Here is a 27,017-nt window from a genome sequence, read left to right on the forward strand (position 1 = left end):
TTTTGATGAGGTGCCCTGTTGCTCTGCGATGAGCTTCCACTGAAGTACTTTTGGAATTATCTCAAAGAGAAATGGATCATTTAAATGAGTTAAAGCCCCCAAACCAGATCCACTATCTCCAGCCTTACCTTCATTTTTTATATTCAGAATTTTGTGAAATTTATAAAATAATTTTACTACCGATCCACGGGCTCGTAACACAAAGAAGTCTCATCTATTTTTTCTCCTGCTTCCTTGTGAAATGGTGAAGAGTGATACATTTAGAATAAAGATGAAAGTTAATATGTAGAAGAGTGGGAATACTCTGATAAATTTGTACCTTGTGTGTTTAGAAAACACCTACAGGCAATGATGCTTCAAATTTCTCCAGACCTACCTGGGACTTGGGTCCTCCAGGGAAAATTCAATTGAAGATAAGATAAGGTGCTCCTCTCTATTTACTCTGTTTTTTTCTTTTAGACAACAGAGAGAATTTTAAAGGTGTAGGACAGAAGAACAGGCTTCCACTTTTCTTAATATAAAGATTGTTTTTTCTCTCCTGTATGTTTTTTTCACAGAACAAGAGATATGGTGTGTGCCAGAAGGAAGCCTGTTATGGCTGGAATATTCAACAGGCTGGACCTTTAAGTGTTTGTGACCTCTAAAAGACCATAATCATGGTCCTTCTCGTTCTATGGAACAGTAAATTGGTCATTTTACTCAGTGAGTAGGCACAGAGCAGGCCCTAGTCTGTGTGTGGGTGCTTGTACTGACCAACAGGTTATCCATTGGGAAATTTGGTGAGCATTTGCTGTACATTTGAATAGCTTTAGAGCACTATAATTTATACTTATTTTCACTAAGTGCTCGAGCTACTGTTCATCGTGTGCTACAAGGGCTGACTTTTACTCAATGTGCAGGTAGGTTGTAAAGTTTTACTCTGACGTAAACCCTGGGAGCAATTTGTACCCCTGTGGTACAGAAAGCATTATGTTGAGAAATTCAGGCATGCCAGACAAAATTATGGACTTACAGACCCAAATGAAATCTGTGTTTCAGTGTTTAAGTGCCTGCATTCCCACTGAGCCCAGCCAGAGATCCATACACCTAAGCAAATATAAGGATGAATTTGAAAGGCATTAATTGTGCTTTTAAAATGCAGTTTTGATACAATGCCAAGAGAAGATGTAAATAGCTATAGGTGCACAGCACTGGGTAAATCTTGGAAAGCTTTAGCAAATCCAAGAGCCATTCCAAAAGCTGAATAATCTTCTAGTGAGAGATCACTGCTGTAGTTTCCATACTTTGCAGCATGTGATTGGCTTGTGTGGGATCTACCAATATAGCGAAGAAATAGAGAAATGTCAAAATGGATTCTTTCATTTTGGTGATGAAGTGCTTGCTCTGCTTGCCAGCACGCAGGGTTCAATAAAAGCAGACAGGTCTTCAAAAAATAGCAGCATAAATAGATGAACTCTTTAAAGTAATATAAGTTCTGTCATCTGGATGTGAAATATAGACCTAAATGCCCACCGAAGTAAAAGCTGACCACACATTCCACAGAGAAGTGTTAAAAGTTTTCTCAGAGTGTCTTGGGCTGAGAAATGTTTTAACTACATTTCTCCTTGCCACAACACACAGAATGGAAGCATTTGAAGTTAAACCCATTTTTCAAAAGAAGAAAACAAAGCATCCATAAAAAACAAAGGCATAGCACGGGCTGAGGTCTCTAGATAGTCACTGCTTTCAGGGAAGCTGCAATTAGCTGTGCAATGGAGAAGGTGAACTTAATTGTAGCTCAGTAGCATTTATAATGATTTCAGCAGCTAAAATGCTGATAGGTACGTGCAGGGGGTTGGTTTCAAGATTTCCTTGTGAGACACAAGGTCAGGATTCCTGTGGTCTCCTGTCATATTTAATTCATATCCTCTGGCCTTCTCCACCATGTTTATTGAATTACAGGAATAAAATTCAATGAACCAAAAACAAAAGGAGAGAGAGCACATGGCAAGTCCCACTTTCTTTTATGTCCCTCCTGCACACCTGAGTTCAGTGGACTTACAGGAGAACATGTTGGAGCAGGATTTGGAAGGAGGGGGAGGTACAAGTTAGTATAACCCCTCTCACCATCCCCATAATTGCATCCAGATAATTTATTGCAAGCAGGGGCCATTTCCACGTGGGAGTTTGGATCCAATTTCTACCAGTCAAGCCTCTCCCCTGGTGCTTTTTAGGGCTGATCTGTGCACTCCCTGTGTGTGTTTGCCAGGTTCCTTCTGGTCCCAAACGAGAGGGCAGCAGAACAGCTTTACAAAACCATTCTTCAGAAGAGCATGCTGGCAATTCAGCACTTCAGTGCTAAGAGGAAACCCTCAAATATGTTAAAAGTCCCAGTTGGAGGGAAGTGCCCTCTTGACGTGCTTGTAATGATGATTCCCTGTAATCATCTGAGTTAAACTGGTACAGCCTTTATCCTCCTTTACAGGTGGATGCAGGAAGCACCAGGCCTGTGGAGCAATGAGGAGTCTGTGATTTTGGGGAGGATTTTATTGTGTCTCCTCTGCTATTATCCTGTTCTCATTGCCCTCCATGCTGGTTTGGGCTGTGGATCCCTCAGTTAAATCCAGACCCAGCTCTGCAGGGTGGTTCAGAACCCACAGAGGTAAAACAGAGCCATCCCCCCTTGGGATCACAGTCACAGCAGTGCCTCACACAAATACCCTGATACCCAATAACAGCTTCACAACATTGTAAAACTCATTTGGGTTCAGAGCCAGACATATGCAAATCTGGCTCTTGAGTCTGACCCAACACATTCTCAGAAAAAAATAAGACCAAAGATGTTTTGAAACTCTGTCCTAAACTGCAAGCTCAACACTATTTAGCCTGGGCATTTTAATTTTTGGAACTATCATAGCTAATAAATAATGTATTTTCTTTAAGCTATCATATACATTTTTATTTTACAACTTGAATTTTCTTAAATTTCCAAACATTAAGTGCTCTGCTCACGTACATGGCAGCCTATGAGATGGCTGCTTTTTCACTTAATACATTTAATAAAGGTGACCAGATGCTTTGTGTTTTTAATGGCTTGTTCTGCATCCCAACAAAATGTCCCTGTTTTGGCTGCAAGAGCAGATGATTCATCCTGAAAGGCAGCCCAGCCGCCCTGACACAGGCAGGGTGAGTTAAAAACCCACCATCTGTGCTGGAGGAGTGGGCAGGAGGAGTGCTTTGTCAGGAAAACACTGTCCTTCCTTGGGCACTGCGTATTCCAGGCAGCCAGTAATCCCCAAGTCCTGTGGGTCCAACCCCTCTGCCTTTGCAGATAAATTCTGCAGTTATCTCCCATCTCCCAGCATTTTCTCCTCCTTCCCCCCTTCCTGAGAAGCCCCTCAGACTGCTCTGCCCTGGGATCATGTGCAGATCAAACACTGCTGTCAAATGTAAGATGTTCCTCCTGGTTTTATTCTTTCCAATCATGTGGCAAAATTCCTGCCAGCGTGGCTGCCTCAGCCAAGCCTGATACTCGAAAAAGCAAGAGGGATCCATTTATGGCTTTTGTGAATAATTAGCTGTGCCCAGCTCTGTGTTAGCAGACTCCAGTGCCAGCTCTGCCAGAGGACACATCCTGAGCTGGGAACCGGCGCTCGCGGACTCGCCCAATTCAAGGGCACAGCTCTACCCCCAGGCAGAGCTCCCCTGCTGCCTCAGCAAGAGCCAGGCACCAATATCTGAAGGGAAAGCTTGGCTTGGAGTGTGTCACTGGGATAAGGCCCTTCCAGCCTTTTCCAGCTCCTTCCTCCCTGCCCGGAGCATCCCGGCAGGACAGCACCCCGGGCTGGGAGGAAAAGGTCCCCGGCAACTTTTCTGCACAGCTTGTGTTCTGCAGCACTTGAAAGAACCATTGCAGCTCATCTGGCATGCACACGAATGACAAATATGCTTCAGAGGCAATAAATTAGCAATTTCAAGGCTTTACTTCCCCTCATGGACTAATTGCCAGAGATTATAGTATATTATGTGAGAGCAATGATACTAATGCCTAAATATGCTTCAGTGATTATAGAGCTATCCTCAATAACCAAGCTGTTTAAATGTCAATGCAAGAAAGCTCTTTATTATGAGATTAAATACTATTTTGAAGCAATGCAATAGGAACTTCCCAGGCTTTCTGCCTGCACTAATGCTGCCTTGGGGCAATGTATATTGGACAAGGTATGCTTTTTAAAAATGTGTACAGTAAAGGGTCCCTAAACACTTTTGTGCTGCAGATTTGGGCAGCATTCCTAAGAAAAAGGAGAATCTTGGCATCTTTTTATTTTGTAGTTGTTACTAACACACTGCTGCCTTCATCCTTCCTCCACTTGTGTATCAACCACTGTATAGAGAAGATAAATTCTTGTGTTCTGTTTGTGGAGTTGGGAATCAAACCTCAAAGAGCTTTTCTTCCCCCCCCCACCATCTCTAAGTACCATTATCTTGCACAGATGCTTTTGAGTCCAGCCCCTCACACCTAAATAAATCTTTTAATACCTGGCATTGAGACAACCCCTGGAATCAGTGAAAGCTCCAACTTGCAGCTTCAGCTGCTGACATGAGGCAGAGAAAAAATGTGTGTTTAACCCATAACTCCAATTTCACAACTCTGCAGATGCCAGCTGGGGATCACAAACTCAGGTGTGGAATTAGAAAGAAGGGAAGCAAAAAAGTCTTTGGCATCCCACTAATTTCACACAGGACCTCCCCACTGTGGATCTGTCCCAGCTGTGCAGCCTGTCCTTTGGTTTCTAGTAAAGTTACTAATTATAACTCGTTATAATAGTACAGAAAACATAGATGGTCCTGTGGGGACAGATAATGTAAAATGAAGGACAGAGAAAGTCAACATTTTGTAAAGTTTGGTGGAATTCTCTCTTTAAGTATTTTTTTTCCTTTAAGAAGTATTGTTCCTTAAACACAGCCTGGACTTCTCCTCCACGGTGTGCTCCTGAAGGGGAGGAGCTTCATCTACAGATAACCAGGGAATTTACTGGCAAGAATTCCATTCTGCCCAGCCTTAGCAGGATTGGACACCTGGATCCATGTCCCAATACTCTGCTGCAGCCTGGCAATTGTTAACTCTGAATTTTTGATGTTTTCATCTTGGCAGGTTTCTTCAGCCATTTTATGTCTCACCTATAAAATGCAATGCTTGTTTACCTCAGAATGTCTGAAGCTCTTTCTGATGCTCAGGTAAAAGACACCTGCCACACAGGCTCAGAAAAGACATAAATTGCTCTATCATTTGTAACATTTTAAAATATCTTCATCTATTAAAATCCCAGTGTGACTGACAAGGAACATGCTGAACGGCCATGAGAATTCTTTCTCTGCTCTTCAGGCAGACAATAATCTGACACCTTTTTTGTTATGACTTCACTTAGAATGTACTATGGGAAACCATATCTTTATAACAGTAATAAACTTAGAACAGTGATGTTAACTAAACAAGCAGCAGTCACAGTCACTGCTCAAAGGACAGCCACGTGGACTTAGCGCAGACTGAGCGAAAATGACCCACGTTTGGCTGCTCTTATACAAATATTATTTCAGATCAGATTAAAACCCTCTAGTACTTTTGCAGGCACTTTGTGAAAGCCCTCCCCACACCCAGCCCCACTCACCATGAAGCCTGGGGCGCAGATGCAGCTGCCAGTGATGCTGTCACAGTCGGCCCCGTTGTGGCAGGGACAGGGCACCTGGCAGCCCTCGCCGTAGTAGCCCACGGGACACGTCTCGTTGCAGTAGAGCCCAGCCCAGCCAGCCTTGCAGCTGCACTCCCCAGACAGAGGATGGCAGCTAAAGAAGAGACAGATGTTAATGAGATGTGGGCAGGAAGGAAAAGCACAGCCCAGAACATTCCACGTGTCAGGCTAAGAACAGGACAAGCCTGGAAACTCTTTAGGGTGGTGGATATGAGCAGCTGTATAATTTGGGAAGTGCATAGAGAATCTGCTGCTAAATAGACGAGCATTTCCAAACACCTGGGAACTGCCACAGCACTGGGTAGTTTACACCTTGAAGTTTATGCTCTTCCATTCTCAAATCAGTGTGACTTGGATTACTGACATCAACCACACCATTAATCCTTACAAGCTGCAGGACAGGTATTGCTGCACTATTTGGCTGTAATGCAGCCAGCTAAGGATGTTCAGGGATAGGAGGAACTCCAGTGAGTGGAGGAATGCAACCAAGAGAGCTGTGAAGATAAACCTGAGTTCAAGGTTACAGGATTCCTATTCCATCCCATCCCATCCCATCCCATCCCATCCCATCCCATCCCATCCCATCCCATCCCATCTCACTCTCATTTGAGTTCTAAAAGTGAGTGCCACCTCAGCAGAAGTTTCCAGCAGGCACAGGTAGAAAGGAAAGTGCTTTGGGAGGGAAACCTCTCCTTGGAAGAAGAGCTTTGCAGGGAATATTCAGTCATAGTGACCAGAACTGATCAGCACCTGAAACCTTGGGATTTACTTGGGACAGGAGTTAACAGGAGCCCTGGGACTAAGTCACAGGAAAATGAGTCAAGTTCCTTTTTTCTGCACAATGAACAACATTAGTCCTCTGGCTTTCATCTCTTTCAGTTGATTCCACACTGATGTGACAGCACGTGGAGGGAAAAGGAGAAAGGAGAAAAGAGAATTGAGCTCAAAAGACTGGACAATGCCTGGTCCTTCTGCACCCACAGTGGAACACTCATCCCTCTGTTCCCTCTGCATCAAAGAGTTTATCTGTATTGGGCATTTTTCCTTCTCCTCAGGGCACCACCTTCCCACAGCAGGAGGCTGTGGCTGGGACAGGAGGGGAAGGAAGGCTGGAGATGTGGTAAGTCCTGGTTTGAAGGGATGGAGGTTTTGGGGATGTTGTCTGAGGCCAGCTGGGAGTGTGAGGCTGCACCTGAGAGCTCAGTGGGCTCTGTGGTCTCTGCACCACAGCACTGCACAGTAATGGCATGTTCAGTGCTCAGTGGGAGAGATGAGAATGCCAGAAATCCTGTTTTCCTTACTCTCAGAACAGGAAGAATGGACTTCTGCAGGGTGGGATCTCTCTCTGGGCCTGTCTCCTGGTTTTTTGCATCCCAGAAACAATTTCTTTTCCTTTACGATTATTTATTGCTACAGTTTAAGAATGTAGACATGGCTGAATGGGTTTCTTTACACCTATAAAATTAATATTGTATATGTTAATTTTCAAGGTAACCTCATAAAATGTAATTTCCAACTATGTTTCAGGCAATTTCTGGTAGGAGAAGTTGGTCATATAGTGTTGCAACTAAAAAGGATCAAATTTTCAAAGTGTCAAATGTTTCATCATAAATAGTGTTTTACTGACTAATTAAAACAATTCATCAGCATAACAAACTACCATCCATGACAAAGCAGCCCCTGAAATAATGGTTTTCACAAAGCACCTCTTAACATTCAGATGAAAATAATAAAAGCTCGGGTTTGCCCCTTGTGTCTATTAATCATTACCTAATAGGAGCAGAAAGCTCAACATTAAAGATTTTGAAATGAATTTTGTGTTTCTCTCTTTCCTCTACTACTACATGTATCATGTCCTTCCATGAGAACTGCATCTGGTGGGTCAATTAAATATTTCAAAGGGCAGTTTGAATCATTCTATGACAATTCACTTCAAATTTTTACTCCAAGGTTGGCTCCTCCATCAGCATGGACAGTTTTTTTGCATGGGATATAAGCTATGTATTAAGGGCTAAAACTCTTCCTGACATGCACTAAAACAAGAATCAAAACCAAACAGGCTTCCCAGAAGAATCTACTGGAGACAGGGAACCTGGACTCCAAAACAAAGGCCAGTAGAAGTTTGAGGACATATTCTGACCCACCCAAGCCTTGTCCTCGTTTCATGGCACTGTGAGCCAGGAAAATCCCATGCAGATGTTTGGGTCTCTGCATCCATTTCATCTTCCCATTGAAGAAAGGATAATTTTGCTGTCAGCCTGAGCAGATCAGTTTTGTTTTTCTCCCACTCCAAAGCACTTGTTTGACAATCCAGATGCCTGATGCAGTGTTAACTTGAGGAGGGTTGAAATTTTGATGCTTTCCCAAAATGCACAAGGCAGCTGTTCTCTTCCCAGTCCTGCCAGGGAATCTTGGCCACCTTATTGACTTGTCTTCATTTTTTCCATTTCAAAAATGATGCCTTTCTTCCTTTGGAAACCCTTTCAAGATCTACAGCTGATATCACTAAATAGTATAAAGTTTTTACATTAATTCTTTTTTGTCTCTGGTTTGTATGAACTATTCCACTAATTAAAGTGAGCAGAGTTGCATACTGAATATATTGAAGCTCATGAGGTAGGAATGGTGGATGTGTGGATGTGTGTGTCTTAGGAAGGCTTTTCTTCTGTTGGGATTTTGTACAACCACATTCTGGTCAAATTATGTACCTAGATACAGAACAGAGCCAGGAAATTCATCTATCACCCATCCAAACATCCATGCAATCCAGACTACTCAGTGAATTGAATGTTATTTGGACTGAAGCTGAAACGTTTGAGGCAGAATAAAGTTTGAATTGGAAATACAGCTAGAAATTTTTTATAAATATCTGTATAATTCCTCCTCTCCTGCTCTGAGTGCACCTTCCCAGGCCATGGTCCATGTAACATTTTGCCAGCAGGGTCACAGTGCATGTGAGGCATTTCTGCAGTCCCCAATAAACTGAAATGAGTGAACACAAACAATTCCTCTGCAGAAGGATCACTGAAGGATGGGTGAAGAATGGGAAGGTTCCAAAAGGATCCCAAAGGCAAACCCACCAACATCTGTTTTCCAACCCTGGCTGGGAGCAGCAAGGGAACCTCACACTCTTCAAAGAGTTTGGCAGTTTATCCTTCATAGTGTGCATTGAATCTTAACAACTTTTATTTCTTCAACTCTCCTGCATCTCAGGAAGAAGCAGAGTAGAAACCAGGAGTGAACACAGGCAGCCAAGTGTTCCTGTGGCTCCAGGCCAAGCAGAGGTGGAACAGAGCTGTCCACACACACTTCAGGGCTGACAAGGAAAGGGTTCCAGGGCTCCTGCTGCACTTTGAAGGCTACTGTACAATCCCTGGCTTTTGAGCCACATTTACAGCAACAGAAGATTTATTTTTTAACATTTTATTAGCTGAACTGAAAAGCATAGAGGCATTTTTGACCTTTAAATTTTTTTAAGTGTCTGATTTTAAGGAAATCTGAGAAAACCAGGTAAACTTCTCAAGGCAAATGAGAAGTGTTTTAGACAGCACTGTCTGTTCCAAATTCTGAATTTGTTCTCCACACATCTTTCAGCCAAAGCAACACCTTCCCAGTGAATTTTCTGATTTTTTGTTTATGCAGCAGCACCAGCCATCTCATTTTTGCTATCAGCAGCCTAATGCTTATCTTCTGTTTTATGGTGTCCACACCACATCCAGTCTCCCTTACTAAAATGCTTCTTGCCTCAAAGCAGTGGCCACAGTGAGACTGCAGGGCTCCTTCAGTCCAGCACATCTTCAAAGCCAGCCTTGTCCAGCACATTATTGACTCAGACCAAGGCAGAACTCAATGGAAGCTCTGTGGGGTTTGGTCCTCCCCAACCTGCTGCTGTTGAGGCAGTAACTGGAGCCTCTGGAGATCTGCCCATTCCATTTGACTTTGTCCTGGTGGCTTCCTTCCTTCTCACATCTCTGCCCTGGGAAAGACATTACCAAGGGCACGTGGCTCCCCAGGCTGGCTCCACAGCAGTGCTCAGGAAAGGTGGGGGGCCAGTACAATTCCAGCTCTTCATTTCCCTCCCTGCCTGACAGAAGAACAAGCCAGGATTTTTCCCTTCCAGCTATTGCAGGCTGTCTCAACATGGACTTTTTACAGAGGGAAGAATTTTACAGGTGTACCCTTTCCTGTGGAAGGACAGTCCAAGTCACCACCACATTTTAAATCACCTAATTGTGGGGCTGTTCAAAGTCCTGTACAAAGTGCCTTTCTGTGTGCTTTGATGCAGAAATTATTGGATGGTGTCCTTCAGTCATTACCATGCTGGAGGTTAGACTAGATGATCACTCTGATCTCTTCAGACATTAAAATAGATAGATCTATGAAAATGGAAAAGCTGATTGTGTATTTCCCACAGTTCCTCCTCACTTATTCCTCAAAGCCCTCAGAACTTTCCATTTCAGTCAACTCTCCACTAAACAGATCAAATGAGACAAATCCAGGGACAGGAGTTTCCTTTGCCTTCCACAAGTGTTTAATAATTATCCTCCACACTTGTGGATCAAGAAGCCAACAGCTTAAACTGCTCTTGGGGAAAATAGCTGGCTGTGGGCAAATGAGTCACTTCGGAAGAGCCCAGTTTCAGTAGAGACAAACACTCAGGGAGGAATTGGAAGAGGTGGGTGGGAAGAGAAGTGCACTGTATGGGACTGCTTAAACAATGAGCACAAAGATTTGTTCAGAATACAGAGTGCCTTTGGAAAAGGTCATTTTCCATCAGCTCTGACGCTCCTTGGCTCAGCAATTGACAGCACACTGCAGAGCTGGTGGGAAAGTGGAGAGCTGAAATTCCAGGGAAGAATGAAAGAACATTTACCCATCTACAGCTTGCTGGTATCTCTTTGTTCCATAACAGCAGCGATAAGATGTAGGAAAAAGGGAGATTTTATCAACAGAGAGACCAGACTCATTTATTAAGGAACCTGAGATACCATCTCAGCAGAGGATGCTGCAAGGGACGCTGACAGAGCAGTGTTGGAGGGAAGGAATAAAATGTTCCCATCACACAGCAACCAGGAACAGGCAGGGTGTGTAGGAATGACCACATGCCCAGAAAAAAGCTGGGAGAGGATTCAATCCTCCCCCTTTCTGAGCTCTCTCAAACCTCTCTGAGACCTCTTCTTTTCTCACAGCTGGAAGGTGAAAGCCTGTTCTCTCTGCCAAACTCTCAGCACCTCCCAGGTAGTTCTGAGTAACACAGGGTGAATGCTTTGACTCTCCAACCCACAGTCTTATCCCACCTAAAAGACTCTTAATGAATTGAGCACATAGCTGAGAAACTGCAGCCAAGCCCAGCCTTGCCTGTGGCCTGCAGTCCTTCCACTCTATTTCTACCTTTATGGAAACAAAGAGGTTTCTGCAGGCTCAGGAGGGGTGAAGACACAAATGTCAGCTGCTGACCACGAGCAGAATCTCACCCTTCTGCACACCTGAAGAACAGAGTACACTGAGGAGCAATTCAGCCTGGATTTACCACACTGATGGGACATGTAGGAATTCTCTCCCAGCTCAGTCTGCAGTAACTCCTGAGGTATCCCCCATCCTCAGCACAGCACTAACCTTTTGTGCATAATGTGCAGCCCATGCCTCAGGGATGGTATTTTTGCAGTGATTTCATGATACACAACATAATCAGAAGCGATGGGAGACTCTTGTACAGAGCTCCCTGGGAGCCTCAGACCCTTTGGATCCTGGCTGTCACACTGAGCTGGAGCTCTCTTGCTGCACAGGAGTTGTATCACCACAATTACAAGTTTTTAAATAATCCATTGTGAGCTCTGCCTTTCAGTTAAGCAAAGCCTCACCACTCACAGCTGAATTCACAAGGAAAATCACCTGTTTATTTCCAAGACTGAGACAAATAGGGTCTATCTCAAGTGCACAGACAGAATTGCCTGAAGTGTTTATATGTGTGTGTGTGTCTGTGTGTGCACACAAATGAGGTGCCATTTCTTGCATACATAATTGAGTGTGTTTATATTTCAGCAGCAGCAAGATGGCAAGGTGTGTTTGTCAGCATCAGCAGGACAGTCAGGTCCCCACCTGTCTGCTTCCAAATTGAAGAATGTCTGTATCAAGGGCATTTTTTGCCTGGGCATCAATTATCTCCACCTCCCCATGAAGCCTACACAACCCTAAAGTGGCTCTGCCTGGGCAGAAAAAGGAGGGAATCCAGTGGGAGCTGAGGATCTCAGCATTGTGCAGGTGAGGAAATGTGGCCCCAGCTCAGCCACGGGGGTTTGGCTGTCCAGGCTCCCTTTACTGTGAGACAGGGAGTGAGGATTCACCAAACAGCAATTCCAGCAGTCAGTAAGCAAAGCAAGGAGTTACTTAAGGTAACAAAGAGGATAATAAGGAAGAGTCTTAAATTCTTCCTTCTTTTCAAGGTTTGGAAAAATTATTCAAGCCTGCAATTGGAAAGCAAATTCAAAGTGCTCAAGTCTGTCTGTGGCTCTGTCTCATGGTAAAGAGAACCTCAAGAATCAGATCTTTAAAAAAGCAAAAAAGGGAATAAAACATCAAACCCTGACCTTTCAAGCAAGGCTCATTCCATTGTAGGTATAATTCCCTGATATTTATTTTCCTGAATATTTTCTTCATACACAAAGAGAGAATGAAGAGCAAAAATAGGCTCACATGAGGAGTCTATTTTGACAATGTCAACCATGTTACAGTTCCACAGACTGACTCAGGAATATTGATTTCAGTCTATTTATACATCTGCCTCAAGTGTTTCCAACAAGGTAATTTGCCATGAGACATCAGTTGAAGCAAATTAGGTTTCATGTTGAAAGTCCCCTTGCTGTCTATAGATCTAACAAGCAAACCCATGTCATAAAAGAGAGGGAAGGTGATGGATTTGAGTAAATATGTAGCTATTTTTTAAACTTCAGTGAGTTATTATCCACACATATGAGCATCATCTGGTGGTTCTTATGCCTAGAGGATTTACAGGATAAAGCTGTCAGGCTGTTTCAGGTGGAACCAGAACTGGAACAGATATATGCTTAGTATCTGGCTGGACTGAGGCTTCTGGTTCCAAACCTGAGGTCAAATTTGCAAACCAGAGAACCTCTCTGTGCTTATACTTAAAACCACAGAGAAAAGGCCAGTAGATGTAGCCAATTTTTTTCCCCAATGCTTTCACTGGACCAGTCCCTGCACTAGAATATTAAATGATGTACATACCTGAGGGTGTTGGTAACATTGCAAGGACATCTCTTGTTGCATTTGAGGCCATAAAAGCCTTCAGGACACATCCTCTCCTGGCAGTGGGTGCCCTTGAAGCCAGGCTCACAGATGCAGGCTCCGCTGACGTGGTAGCACTTGGCGCCGTTCTGGCACTCGCAGCTCTGCGTGCACTGGAAGCCGTAGGTGCCGATGGGACACTCCTCCTGACACCTGCCAGGGATGGGACAGGCACCCAGTCACAGCCACACCTCAGCAGGACATGGCTGGTGCACAGCAGCCTTCTTGTTCATCAATCAAATGCAAAACACAGCAATCATGGCTCGTTTATTGAAGTAACTGAACTGCTGGTACCACTGGAGTGATGGGATAGCTTGGGCATCAAATCGCTACTAAGAGAAACTGCATTCATCCATGCCCAGTTGTATCCTGCTAAATTTGCAGTAGTTCATGTGGGTAAGTCAGAGGCCTATGGAAAATCCAGCCAGGATTTTTCCCAGGCTGCTATTAGTTCTGACTCTTTCCCAGGAGAAAGGTTTCAGAGAATTCAATAACACAGATAAACACCTGCTAGAGGACTTGTTGTTTTTCACAGAGTGTGTTTCTAAAGGAGTGTTGCTCCTCTGCCCAATGAATTGTCTCTAATTTGTTTTGCACGATGTATATTATTTAAACCCATGATTTCCTTGAATAAAATTATTCTTTCCTGTTCCTGCAAGAAAGCAGCCATGTTACTGGGTCTTTTATTGCTCCAGAACCACATACAGCCACAAGTTCATATTACCTTCATTCACAAAATGCATTCTTCCTTCCTGGACCTTGACAATTGTGAGCATCAGTTGTAAGAAACTGATAGGCAATAAATTATTTTATTATAAACCCCCTCACCTGTTTGACTTCTCTTCATCACAGGAGGACTGTGCACCTCCCTTGAAAGCATATGGCCCTCTCACTGATGGGGAGGGTTAAAAAGGAAAGTGCATTTTGCAATATTGAATGTGCAAAATGTTCTTCAGCAGTGTTTTAGTTTTACTTGTCCTCTTTGCTGTCATAGCACCAGTTTCATACCAACAAGGAGAAAAAACCCCTTTGTGTTTTGTGTGTGTTCCGAGTAACTGAAAGCTTAAATTTGCTTTTCTTCTCCTACTCTAGGGTAGCTCAGTAGTATAAAATCTCAATAAAAATCACTTTCATGCTCCTTAGTGGAGAATCTTCTTTAAAATTGCCAACATTTTTAATATTTGATGCACATAAGATTGGAACCTGCAAACACTTTACACAGATTGTTTTAAATTGCACCTTCCATGCACTGTTAAAAATATCTCCCTACTTGGATATGTTCTGAGATCTGCCAAAAAGTCTGCTTCCTTGTCCTACACAACCAATTTAAGAGTTCAGATTATTCCCTACTTGCAAAAGCTCAGCTAAGGTCCTGAAGAAAGCAACTGATTTTGTGCTTGACATAATTCAGTGGTTTCAAAATTCTGCAATGAGTCAGTAGCACAGTTTACATGATCCACCGTGAAATACAGATAGGCCTTTTCAGTTAATAAAAACAGAAAAAGAAGCCCAGAAAAGCCCAATTCCCTTATCACATGGATGCCAGACATTGGAAATTGCCTATCAGCATTAATTTAAGCCTGAGCATTGATTAAAGTGTATACTGTAAACTCAGTGGATGGAGGCAATTGTTAAATGTCTTTCTGCAGGTCATTTCACAGCTGGCAGGTGAGAGTTAATATAATGATCAGTAATAAAAGATTAATGTGTGATGCAAGCCAGGCAAAACTGCAATGAACACAGGCAGTATATAAGAAGGGCATTACTTTTGCAGCTTCAGATTATCACGTTTTACTAAAAAGAAATGAACACAGCAAAGGGCCTGGCTGCTGATTTAATTCCAGCAGGCACCAACGCAGCTGCTGGTTGCAAATCTGAGTTGAGGAGTTCATACAAGACCCAAAGTGAGAGAGTTTGGGACAAAGAAGGAAAGAGTCTGGAGAGGCAGAGAGAGAGAGAGCCCTGCTGTTCTCAGGGGGTTCAGCTGCAAAGGAAAGAGCCAGCAAAGAATGGGAACAGTGGGGCTGGAACACTCCAAGCAAATGAAATGCAGGAGGAACAATGAAGCTCCTCATGTCCCCAGTGCTGCACAGACCCTGAGCGAGCAGGAGAGCTCTGAGCTCCACGGGGTGAATTCTTAGTCAATAGTGCACTGTATCATTCTATATTTATAGAAGATGAAGCACTACCTAGCAGGGAGAAAAGCATCTGGAAATGAAATATTGACGACCTAATCCATTTACATAATTAGCCTTTTTCTACTAACAATTTAACCAACTTATTTATTTGGAGATCAAGCAGCTACTGCTAATGAATTTTATACAAAGAATACTAATAATGACTCCTCTGGAACATGAGAATAATCACAGCAGGAATTAGCTTTCTACTTAAACATCTTTCCTTTGCAACATATCAATCTAATGTGTCCATAGCACCATTAACAACCAGATACATTGTTCAATTAAATTACAAAATGAGCTGCTAAGCCCTAGTTATGTTTCTTGTTTAATTTACATTGCTTTCTGCCTATCTGGGGAGATTCGTATTATAATATCCACTGAACTTTAATATGTACCATAATTATTTGGGTTGGGATAGGATAATATGGCTGTCACCTGTAGAATTAATGGAAGCAATTTCACAAAATATTAAACAGAAGACAGCCTGCTTAACAGATGAACTTAGTACATGCTCCTACATTTTCCCCACAATTTTCTTTTTTTAAAGAATAATGCTACAAAGTTTTTTAGGCTGTTCTCTTTGTTTTGAAACAGTTTATGTAGCACAGACGCGTTTATGTAGCACAGACAAATATGAAAAGCCATCCAAAATGCACTAACCTGGAGATAAGAGACACAGGTATGAACACAACAACAGGAGAGTAAATCTGCCCATATTGCTCTAATAAATGTGAGATTTATTCTGTTAAGATTCAATCTTTCTATTTAAGGGCAATATGGAAAACAAAGCTAAACCAGCATGTTCACTTTTCACGGAATTCTGAAACACTCCATTCTCAGCTTCTAACTGTGCCCCTGCTATTATTCCTTTCCAGTTTGTAAAACACACATTTCCATGACAGATCCAGTCATTTCAGTGAGCACAAAGCATCCTGCAGTTATTAACAGTGCTGCCAATTTCCTAGAGATTTAGTGCAGTGCCACTCTTGGAAAACAGGTAGGGAACAAAAGTGTGGCAATTACACTCACACAGACCTTTATGACCATTTCATCTCCACAGAAATTTATCTAACTCTGTGTTATTATCTTCTGCACATGATGATGAACTGTAGCATTATATAGTACTTATTGACAATTTTAAGGTGATAGTAAGTAAAATGTATTTATGTCTTTATTGCTGTTATTCACTCTATCTGTCATTATTAACAAGACTTTTCTCAATGCCTTGTAAAATGTTAAAGCAAGCAGTGTTTTGTTGTGCAGCAGATTCTCCTGCTCTCCTTTTTGCTGTGACACTGCAGGAGGTGCAGAGGGTAAAACAGACTCTGAGCTAAACTGGAGCTGCCTGCTCTGTCCCATTGTCCCTGTGGTGTGAGCACAAAACCAAGGAAAGCCATTCAGACTCTTTAAAAACCTCACTGAAACCAGTGGGTCCCCAGGCAGGTGAGGGCAGGGCTGTGCTCAGAACAAACCAGTACAACCAGTACAGAGCAGGGCTGCAGCTGGATACAACAGCCTAAGGTTCCCCTTCCCTTATGGAAAGGGGATTAAAGGCTGAGAGATGAACATGTTTAACCTCTCAGGAACCTGTTGGAAATGTAGGAATTTCTAGGCTAATCCAATTTCACCCTGCTGCAGCACAGCTTTCCTAACTGCCCTTTTCAATCCTGTTTTCATTCTCATTTCTGCTCTCCTGCCTCTCCCTCAGTGTCTTTTACTTCCCTGCTCTGGGGAGGGGAAGGTGAGCCATTCCTAACGGTTTTGCTTGGATGCAGGTCCAGAATGTGACCTTCCCTCACTTCTTTTCCACTTCTCCCAGCTAATTCTGCCTTGCTTTTTATCTGTCCCCTTTCCCAAGTTACATCTCTCTCTGGAATCCAAATCTCTCTCACTTTTCTCCAAGTACAGATCTCGTTAGTCCACACTCCCTTTGCTCAAGGACAATCCCTGTGAGCTCCTGCAATGCCTTCCCTGAGGTTCCTCCTCTGCTCAGTCTCTCCCTGAGTTGCCTCTCCAGCCTTTCCAAGGCAATCAGCAGTAAATCCTCTTCCCATCTCCTCTCCTCACGCCCCACAGGGTGCAGGCTGCTGCCTGGGAGCTCCAACACTTTATTGGATTGATTCATCTACAGCCAGGAATCCATCAGGGTGTGCAACAACCACATGAGGAGAGCAAGAGAGGCTCTGTCAGCCTTCCCCAGCACTGGGACCAGCCTGGGATTTAAGTGTGGACACCACTGTAAGGGCCCAGGCTGCACAGTTGCCTCCTTTAGAGGAAAAGTCTCCACAAAGAAAGAAAGAGAAACAGGAATTACACAGTACCACATGTCTGGAAACAAGTCTCCAGATGGAGAATGAGGAGGAGTGGCACACTGATGTCTTCTCCTCTAAATTACTTGGAAATAATTAGTATTTCCTCAATATTCAACCCCATGCAAACCCTGACATAAACTCCAGAGCCCTCTCCAATTATAACTGTCCATGAAATGGAAATGGGGGAGCTCCATGTGCAATGGGAAGGAGCAGCCTTCTGACCATCCCCCAAGGCTAAGGGTTGGATGTTTGTGCTACCATGACCTGCTGATTATTCAGTGAAGGCAGAGATGAGAAATTCCAGTGAGCTTTCTTGGATAAAAATATAAATGTGGCATATGTCAGTACAGAGCTAATAAAAAAGGGAATAGAGGAGAAAGTGTTTTAGCACAACATCCACTGGGGAGCTGTGCAAACCCTGGTGCCACAGGCTCCAAGCAAGGTGCTCCTGAGAGCTGCTTTAACTGCACTTCCCCACCTTTGTTAGGCAGGACTAGCTGGGGGCTAAGGCAGCACGTGCTGCAATCCCTCATTGACTTTGCTGTGTAGTCATTTTGCTGAATCCATGACACCTTGGTAAAACAATATTATCATCTGCTCTGATCGATTCATGGGTGAAGGCTCTCGTTTATAAATTTTGAGGATTTATCACCTTTTGCTGGTGGCTGAGATGGATCAGTGCTACAGCAGCACAGAGGAATGAAGGAGACATTAAACTGCTGCATTACTTACTCTTGAGGATATTAATTTGTATAAAGATAGTTCATTTACATATCTTGTAAACATGTAATGCTCTCTATTAAATTTATCACTGTAAATATCTAAATTAAATTTAATCCATTAAATTTTAAAAGTTATATTAAAAACCTCTGTAAATGGAGAGCATTGCCAATAAAAAGTAATAACATTGCCACATTTATATTGCTTGAAGTGCTTCAGAAGGATGAACCTAATTGGAGCAATAGAAACATAACACCATTTTTCAGGGAGGAAGATTGTCCTAGAAGGGATATAAATATTGACAGTCCATGGTGAAAATGAAAGGCTTTGGGAGTTGATTTTTACCTGTCTCCTATATAGCCAGCTGTACACAGGCATTTTCCTGTCACAGGGTCACAGTGTCCTCCGTTGTGGCATGGACAGTCCTGGCTGCAGTTAATTCCAAAGGTTCCAGGAGGACACGGCTGGGCACACACCAGCCCCTGGTAAGGTTGCAGAAAGAACAATATTTCAGTCAACATTCATAATGCAATAAATTTCTCTATGCAGCTTGGAATTTTATTGTCCTTCTTGCTAAAACTAGATGTAAGTGTAGCAGCAATATTTTATCTGCATAAGATGTGCTAAAGACAGTCTGAAAACTCCACTGCCACAGTAAATGCCTGCCTGGCCTGACTCCAGAAGGGATTTTTCTCACCACTGCACACTCAGGGATAATTCTCTTCCTTGGATCTCCCCCACAAACTGCAGCTGGGCTTGCACTGCCCCTTGAACAGCCACATGAAGATTGGGAGAAGTTAAAGGCAGCCAGAGAAGTCTCCAAGGCTCTTTGTGGACAGCTGCTCCTGGGTTTTTGTGGAATGGAGAGACTGAGAAGCTGCACAGAGAAGGTTTGGGAAGGAAGGGATTGCTGCAAAGGCTGCACTGGGAGGGTGGAGCTGTGCTGGTGCTGATGGTCTGTGATGATCTCTCCTGCTCTGCCAGCCTCACTCATCCAACACAGCAGCTGAGACTCCTCTGCTGCCCTTCACACCCTGCACTCTGTCCCCTCTGCCCTCTCCAGCCCTCATCCACCTCTCAGAGCAGCACAGGATGGATCTGCCAGAGCCTGGGGAAAGCCATGGAGGGGCAGGATGGGAATGAGGATTAGGACAGCTGCAGAAAGCCCCCAGTGATGGCACAGAAGCAATGTGAGTCCCCACATGAGCACTGCAGCAGCCTTCTGGCCAGAAGAAGGAATTTTGCAGTGGAATATCTGCCTAATCCCTGAACAGTGACAGGATGCAGCATCCAGCATCCTCCCAGCTCCTTATCCCAACCTTGGAGCCACATCTCAGTCCCTGCCCTGCCTCAACTCCACACCCCATTTTATGCTCCCAGCTCTCTGCTTTCCTGCCCCTTTATCCCAGCCTATTCCAATTCCTTCTTGCAGCCTCCCTTTAAACCCTCTCCTCCATGCAGACCCAACTGCTCCTCTCTGAGATGTTCCCTCCTTCCCCTCCCTGCTAAGCCAGCCCTGGGAGTGAAGCACAGCCCCACTGTCCCTGCTGTGCCCCCTGGCACTGCTCTGGACTAAAGCAGCTCCCAGGTGATTCCTGCTCCAGCTGCTCAGCCCCAAGGCAGGGAATGCTCAGCCTGCTGTGGGGTCCTGTCTCTGGAGAATTTACCTGCCAGACTCAGCTGGTTTTCCCCCAGGTATCCCATAATGTCCCTGCCAAGTATCAAGGCCTTACAAGGATTTTCCCAGACTTTCTTAGAAGTTGTATGAATGTTTTTCTCCCTGTGAGCAAATAGAAAGCCTGAGGCTGGCATCCAGCTGAGGAACTTCAGCCAAAACAAGTCTGGCAGTGCTGGGATCTGAAGTTGTGGTCCTATAATGGAAAATGTTTGGCATCTGCAGCAAGTGGTTCTGCTGCCAGTGCCACCAGAGTGCCCAGTGTGAGACAAACAGTGTCTGGCCACAGGATTATTTGGGTTTAATTTCTCTGTTTTCCTAACCAAACCCTGGGGGCTCTGGGTTCTGAACAAAGCACGTATCAAACACAACTTATTCAAAATATAAACCAGGAATATAATGGCTGCTTTCACTCCTTGGGGCTTGGGAAGTTTAGCTGCATCAACAGCCCCAAAGTGAAGAGGCTGCTCTTCAATGTCACCATAAAACAGATACTTTGAGCCTTTCCCAACCAGGGCTATTTGGCTCCTTGGCTGTAAAACAGACAGGTTGGCCTCAGTTCAAGAACTTTCAGATTACAGTGTTAAAAACTGGTGTCTCTGGACTTGAGTAATACACAACACTATATATCTGAAAACCTAAGTGTCCATTTATCTTGATAATAAATACTTTCTCCCTTCATGTCTCAAAAGGAACAGGATTTCTATCAACAAATGATGAGGAAGCAATACTTTGGGATGCATCCCCCAGGAGCCAAGAGAATCTTTAGCTGTACTTTTTGCATTAATATGTACTAAGGGAATTCAGAACATCCCTCTCTAGAGGATCAAATGTCAGATCAACATTTCCTGCTGCTTATACACCTAATCAGCAAAGTTCACCCCATCAGCACCTTTTTTAAGGCCGTGATCTCATCAGCTTCTGCTTTTGACATTGTTTGCTGTATTTTGAAGAACAGAAAAGATTTTTTTTTCTTCTCCATTTTCTCAGACACCCCCACATTTAAAATACACAATGGAAAGAAAAATAGACAAAAATACAAATGATGCTTCACAATGGCCAGAATCAATAAAAGGAGTGATGAGCAGAATGTGCTGTATAACCACAGCTTTGGGAAGGGGTCTGGGGCCAAACAGGGGGCGTTGCCAGATGTTGACAAATGTTCTGTCACATCAGAAATATTGCTGCTTTCCTGAGCACAGAGATCCAGTCCTCCAAAAGGGCTTCTGAGAAGCGTTGTAAATCTAAATTAACTTCTCTCCCCACTTCCTGAGAGCGCTTGGAGAATTTAATTTTGCAAATGAGAAAGATGTATAGAATTAAACCCATAAATTGTTAATGAGGCCCTAAAGCAACCACCCACTAAACTGCAGAGTCACAAAGGCACAGAAGTGGAAAAGCCCAACACTGTGGGATGCTGGAAGCCACGTTCTGTTGACTGTTCAACAATGGAGGATTTTGGCCACCATCCTCCTAGTGAAGAACCCATGGGGCAGTAAAATCCCACAGGAACTTGGAGTCCATGGAACTTGTGCTGCTGGGAGATTTGGCACTGGTGGGAGGAAAAGATTACAAGTCATAAAAGAACCAGGCTTTGAAGATGGCAGAACCTCAGAACCCCAGGACTTCTTATTTTAAAGTCACTGCCTCCCCTTCCCCATCTCACCAAACCCCAAGGGACCTGAGCTCCTGTTAATAAGCCAACCTAGGAAAGGATAAAAGTTGCAGCTCATGCAGCAGCAATAAAGTCCAAGTGGATTTGCACTTGTATAAATCTAGGGAGAATTCTTTCCTTCCAAAATGATGGTATATTCAATATATATGTGCAGTCTCAAGCCTCAAAATCAGCAAGTAAAATTCCTGGTGTCACAGAAATCCGTGGTGTGAAATAAAATGAATGCTGTCTAGCAATCCCATCTCGCCTGCTCCTTTACAGCCCCCTCATGTCTCACTTCCCAAACCTTCCAACCACCAAGAGTTAAAAATATAGCATGAAAACATACTTTTTATCCCTCTCTGTACACTGAATTACCAGCTTTTCATTAAAACCCTGGAGAGACCCTTTATACTTAAAATCGCAACATTTACAAGCTGAGTGCTTTTACTTATAATTTCAGTTTCTTTCTGCAGAATACTTGATCTCTCTCTTCAATTTTCAGTTATGCTTGTTTCAAACATCAATTGTTAACTCTAGGGTTCCTCCAGGGACAGAGCAGGCAACAACACCGTTTTCAGAAAAGTCTCTCCGGGCTCCTAAAAATGCTTAAAAGGAATTCCAGGCTGTAAAGAATTGGGCAGGACTGGGCCAGAATATAACTACAGCTTCTGTGCAGTGCTCTGGCTCTTCTTAGGGTCTGTGCTGCATCCTAAAAGACATCTAAAAATTCCTGTTCTATTCTGATATTCTTATTTTTTTAGTGATGTTCCAACTTTGAAAAAGAAAACTTCTGATAAAATACAAGTAAGGAAGAATACAGCAAAACAACTCAGATGCTGAAAAATCTTGGCATGCAGGAGGAGAGATGAAAAAAAGCAATATTTTTATGTGAATCACTTTATTGATCACTTCTTATGGGGCAGTGCCAGAATGGACTGATAGGCCCTCAAAAATATGTGAATTGCTTTCCTAATGCTCCAGCACTCAAGGAAAGAGACTTTTCTTTGCACCACTGATTGCCAGGCGAGGGCAAGGGGCCATATTCATACTTCTGACAAGTTTTGCCTTTGTCATTTGAAATGGAATAATCTCATCAGCACCCTTGCCATGGCTGGTGGTGTCAGAGAGATTCCAGCTCTCCTGTTGGAGATATTTTCCACCAAAACTTATGGACAGCAATGTTCTCATTGCTGATGTACAGAAAATCTCATAGCTGGTACTCTTGAACTCAAATAAGTTGATGCACAAATGTAAAGGAACATAAACCTCTCTCTCAGCTTTTGTATGTTTGAACGGACAAAGGTCACCATCAGAAGTCACAGTTGTGTGATGATCTGCAGGGCCTTACATGTAAAAATAAAAATTCTGAGTACTTGCATGCTTTAAAATCCAGCAACTTTGCCAAGAGACTAATTGTCAGATACAGGAAAAATGCCAGAAGTTTAGTACAGCTAAATGGGATGAAGGCCTGTGAGACTTGGCATGCCCCAAGAGAGTTCATTATTACATTATTGATAAAGTTGAGGACTTTGAAAATGCTTGGCCTTGCTTTCCTGACACAAAGGATTAAAGGTTAGGGCAGTTGTCTCCCTGCAGTGCAAGCCCTGACACAAGCAAATCTCTGGCAATCAATGCCAGAGGTTCCTGAGCAAGGACACTGAACCTGCCTCTGTGCCCTGGGCTCAGCTCTGCTGCCTGCCTGAGCCACACATTCCCCCTGGCTTCTTCCTCTGCCCTGAAGGGTCACAGGAACTTTGTGCCTCTGCCAATGCTGAGCTGGGCTTTGAGCTCTCTGTCCTGTGTGAGGGCACTGTCAAAGGCTGCAGGGAATATTCTGAGTAACAGGAGCTCACAGACAGCTCTCTTGTCTCATGGCACGCTGCTGTATTTAAACTCTGTGATGGCACCTACCAGTCAGAGAATCACAGGCTGGAAAAGCCCTCCAAGATGATCAAGTCCAACCATTCCCCCTGCACTGCCAAGCCCACCAGTAACCCCTGTCCCCAGGTGCCACACCCACACGTTTTTGGAACACTTCCAGGGAAGGTGGCAGGTCCCACACCGGTGGCCTGTCTGTGCAGGTACTGTGCACAGCCAGCAAATGTGGGAATTGTTAGAGCCTGGCTGACACACATCAGCTGAGAGTGAAGAAGGAACATCAAGGAGCAGCACCCACCATCCATCCAGCAGGACAGGAGCACTCCCCAGTGATGTGGTGACAAACTCCCCCGTTCTGGCAGGGGCAGCGCAGCTCGCACTGGGCTCCGTGGCTGCCGGGGGGACACAGCTCCTCGCAGCTTTGGGCAGAGAGAACGACAGAAAACACAACAGAAAACAAAGAGATCATTTTACAGGACTTAGAGGAAACAGTAAATGAGGAAAACCCACAACACAGGTCATCATGGGAGCCCTCATGCAAATGATGAAACCTCGGTGAGGCTCAGCTGGCACTGCCAATTAGCTGAGACTCCTTTTATTTCTGCTGGGGTTGTTTATGTGCCATGGATCCAGCCCTGTAAGGCTGATGCATGTGTGTAACCTTTATGCATGAACCAAATCCCACCCATCTCAACAGGACAGCCCATAACCATTAAAATAGCACAGGAAAATACGAGTTGCAGGATGAAGCCTTCAATGTGAATTATATGACATGACAATAAAAGAAACTGCAAACAGAATAAAAGGATGGGATTAAAACGCTTGAAATTTCTCCAGTCACTGCTGAATATTAACATTTGCAGTGTATAATGGACTGGCAAGGACTCAACATCATTCAAAGGTTATTTAAGCTCACTGAGTCTCTCTCAGTACTCGTGGGGGGCAATGTGAGGGTAATCCCTGCAAAACCCAGTGTCCCCTACATCTGCACATCAGAGCTTTCAGCATCAAGGGTCTGAAACCACAGGATGGAGTCCCCTTAATTGACTGTCCTCTGAGGAGGATGTTCCTACAACATCAGGGGCTGGCCCTGCTGAGAGCTGACACACTGATGTCAAGGGGAGCCCTCCCAAGAGTAAACAGAGTCCTTAGCAGTGAGTGCTTCCACAACTGAGGTCACAAGTCTAGGAGGAAATCAGGTACTAAATAAAATATTCACAAGGCCTATCACTTATTTATGAGGGTTAACTCTGTCCTTATCTTTTTACCTTCCCCTTCATGCAGGTCAACAAATAATAAAAGACTGCAAAAGTATTAACTCACCTGCAATAGATCTCCAACCAAATTCAGGGACTAAATTCTCTTTTCCCCTTAAATAATTCTGAAAAACTTAATTACTTCTGAAACTACTGAAAGATCTCTAATGAGAACTGATGATACACTGTGGGCAATTTTAAACAAGAAACTATTGCTTGCTGTCCTAAAATTAATATGCAGATTTTGTGAATCCTACTGGTAAACTTTCCGTGTGGTGGATGGGGATTTAGCTACATGATTCTCGTTAAAGTTAATAGGAGTCACACTGCTAAATCCCTGCTCTCTGTACTTAAAACTTACCCCCTAGATACTAAGCTGATATAGTTAACAGCAATGCTTTCTCAGTTAGATTGAAAGTCAAATAAATTGGGGATGGAAAAGTCCCATTTGATGCTGCACTGGACTGCTAATGAGGAGAGAGTCCAACTGCTTATCAAAACTCTACTGCAGTTTGGATTGTATTCATATTCTGAAATTAGGAACAGGTAAACTTGCTGCACAAATTGGAAAATATAAATGTTTTTAAAGCTTATTTTAGCACAATATTTTATTTTAACAACATGGAATCATAGAAGTCCAGAATGGTTTAGGTTGGAAGGGACATGGGCAGGGACACAGGGACACGTTCCACTATCCCGGGCTGTTTCCAACCTGGCCTTGGACACTTCCAGGGATTCAGGGGCAGCCCCAGCATCTCTGGGTACCTGTGCCAGGGCCTCCCCACCCTCACAGGAACAATTCCTTCCCAATATCCCAACCATCCCTGCCCTCTGGCACATTAAAACCGCTCCTCTTTGTTCTCCCTCTGCACATCCTTGTCCTGAGTCCCTCTGCGGCTCTCTTGAAGGCTCCCTTCAGGGACAAGGTAAAACCAGCAGCAAGAACAGAGGTTCCCTGTATCCATTCTGTCTAAATCTCGTTCCCTGATTTGTACAAAGCCCAGGGTATAGCAGGGTGTGCGTTCAGCTGATGGCTGCAGTTCAGGGAGCCCCGGCGCGCTCCTGCTGCACTTATGAAACTAATCTTAGAAAATTAGGATTTTAGTTAAAAGTTAGAAATTAAAATGAGAACTGAGCTTGAAGTGGTTATCTGGAACTTAAATAATTGTTTGTCTGTGATCTTATGTTTGCTCAGCTGTGCTTACAATGGGAAAAGATGAAACTGGTAAGCAGGCCTGAAGAAACATAAACAATTGTAACCAGAAACCCATCCTTTGAAAATTGGACTATCCCCAGAAATCATTTATATTGTCATTAATAGAAAAGGGTCGAGAGTTCAGGGCGAGGAAGACTCGCCTTACTTCCTCCTTTTTGGACCCCTCCTCACAAAAACGACCCCAGACTTAATTTAAGAAGCCATTTACGCATGCTTAATAGCCATTCAAGCTAATTACCATGGGAAGCAGGGATGGGAGGGGCTGGTATTATGAATATGTATTTGTCTGAATCTTTTGTCAATAAATAGACTCTGTGATCATCTGTGATTTTGTAGTGAGTATTAGGGGGCTACTCCACGCTGCTGCCCAGCTCTGTCCGTCCCAGTTGAGTACCGGTATTAGACCAACACTCATATTTTGATAAATCACTTACAAGACGCCGGTGTAGCCGGGCGCGCAGTGGCACTCGCCGGTCTGGTGGTCGCAGGTGGCGCCGTGGTGGCACTGGCACTGGAGGTGGCAGCCCTTGCCGTAGGTGCCCGGCTCGCAGAGCTCCTCGCAGCGCCAGCCGCGGAAGCCGTCGGCGCACACGCAGGCGCCCGTGATGGGGTTGCAGAGCGCTTCGTTCTGGCACTGGCAGCGGTTGCTGCAGTGGGGTCCCCAGTGCTCGCTGTCACAGCCTGCGGACACACACGGAGTTACCCGAGGGGGGACACGGGGCTGCCTCACCCCACAGCCCCGCATGTCCCTCGGCCAGAGCCTCCAAAGGAACCCCCATTCCCAAACTGCCCTCCCGACCTGGATTTAACATCTGCCCGCATCCTGCCCCAGCTCCAGCATCTGCCCCCAAACCCAGCTTCAGCACCTTCCCCCTAAACCCAGCTCCAGCATCCCCCCAAACCCAGCTTCAGCATCCCCCCAAACCCAGTTCCAGCATCTTCCCCCTAGACCCATCTTCAGCATTTCCCCCCCAAACCCAGCTTCAGCATCCCCCCAAACCCAGCTCCAGCATCTGCCCCCAAACCCAGCTCCAGCATCCCCCCAAACCCAACTTCAGCATCCCCCCAAACCCGGCTTCAGCATCTTCC

The 27,017-nt window shown here is 44.3% G+C and overlaps 1 protein-coding gene across 11 annotated transcripts in view; it reads right to left on the minus strand.

Moving 5' to 3' along the window:
* The window catches only part of MEGF11 (multiple EGF like domains 11), a 254,601-nt gene that overhangs the window by 67,229 nt on the left and 160,355 nt on the right, over positions 1-27,017 (minus strand). For all 11 annotated transcript variants that reach the window (XM_033070493.1, XM_033070496.2, XM_033070491.2 and 8 more), the window contains 5 exons: positions 26,363-26,609; positions 23,755-23,875; positions 18,592-18,728; positions 12,975-13,187; positions 5,649-5,823 (listed from right to left, as the gene is read on the minus strand). In XM_033070493.1, the coding sequence (XP_032926384.1) occupies positions 5,649-5,823; positions 12,975-13,187; positions 18,592-18,728; positions 23,755-23,875; positions 26,363-26,609 (893 nt within the window). The remainder of the gene's footprint in view (positions 1-5,648; positions 5,824-12,974; positions 13,188-18,591; positions 18,729-23,754; positions 23,876-26,362; positions 26,610-27,017) is intronic.

The sequence above is a fragment of the Catharus ustulatus genome, chromosome 12 (genome assembly GCF_009819885.2).
Source record: "Catharus ustulatus isolate bCatUst1 chromosome 12, bCatUst1.pri.v2, whole genome shotgun sequence".
Taxonomy (NCBI): Eukaryota; Metazoa; Chordata; class Aves; order Passeriformes; family Turdidae; genus Catharus; species Catharus ustulatus.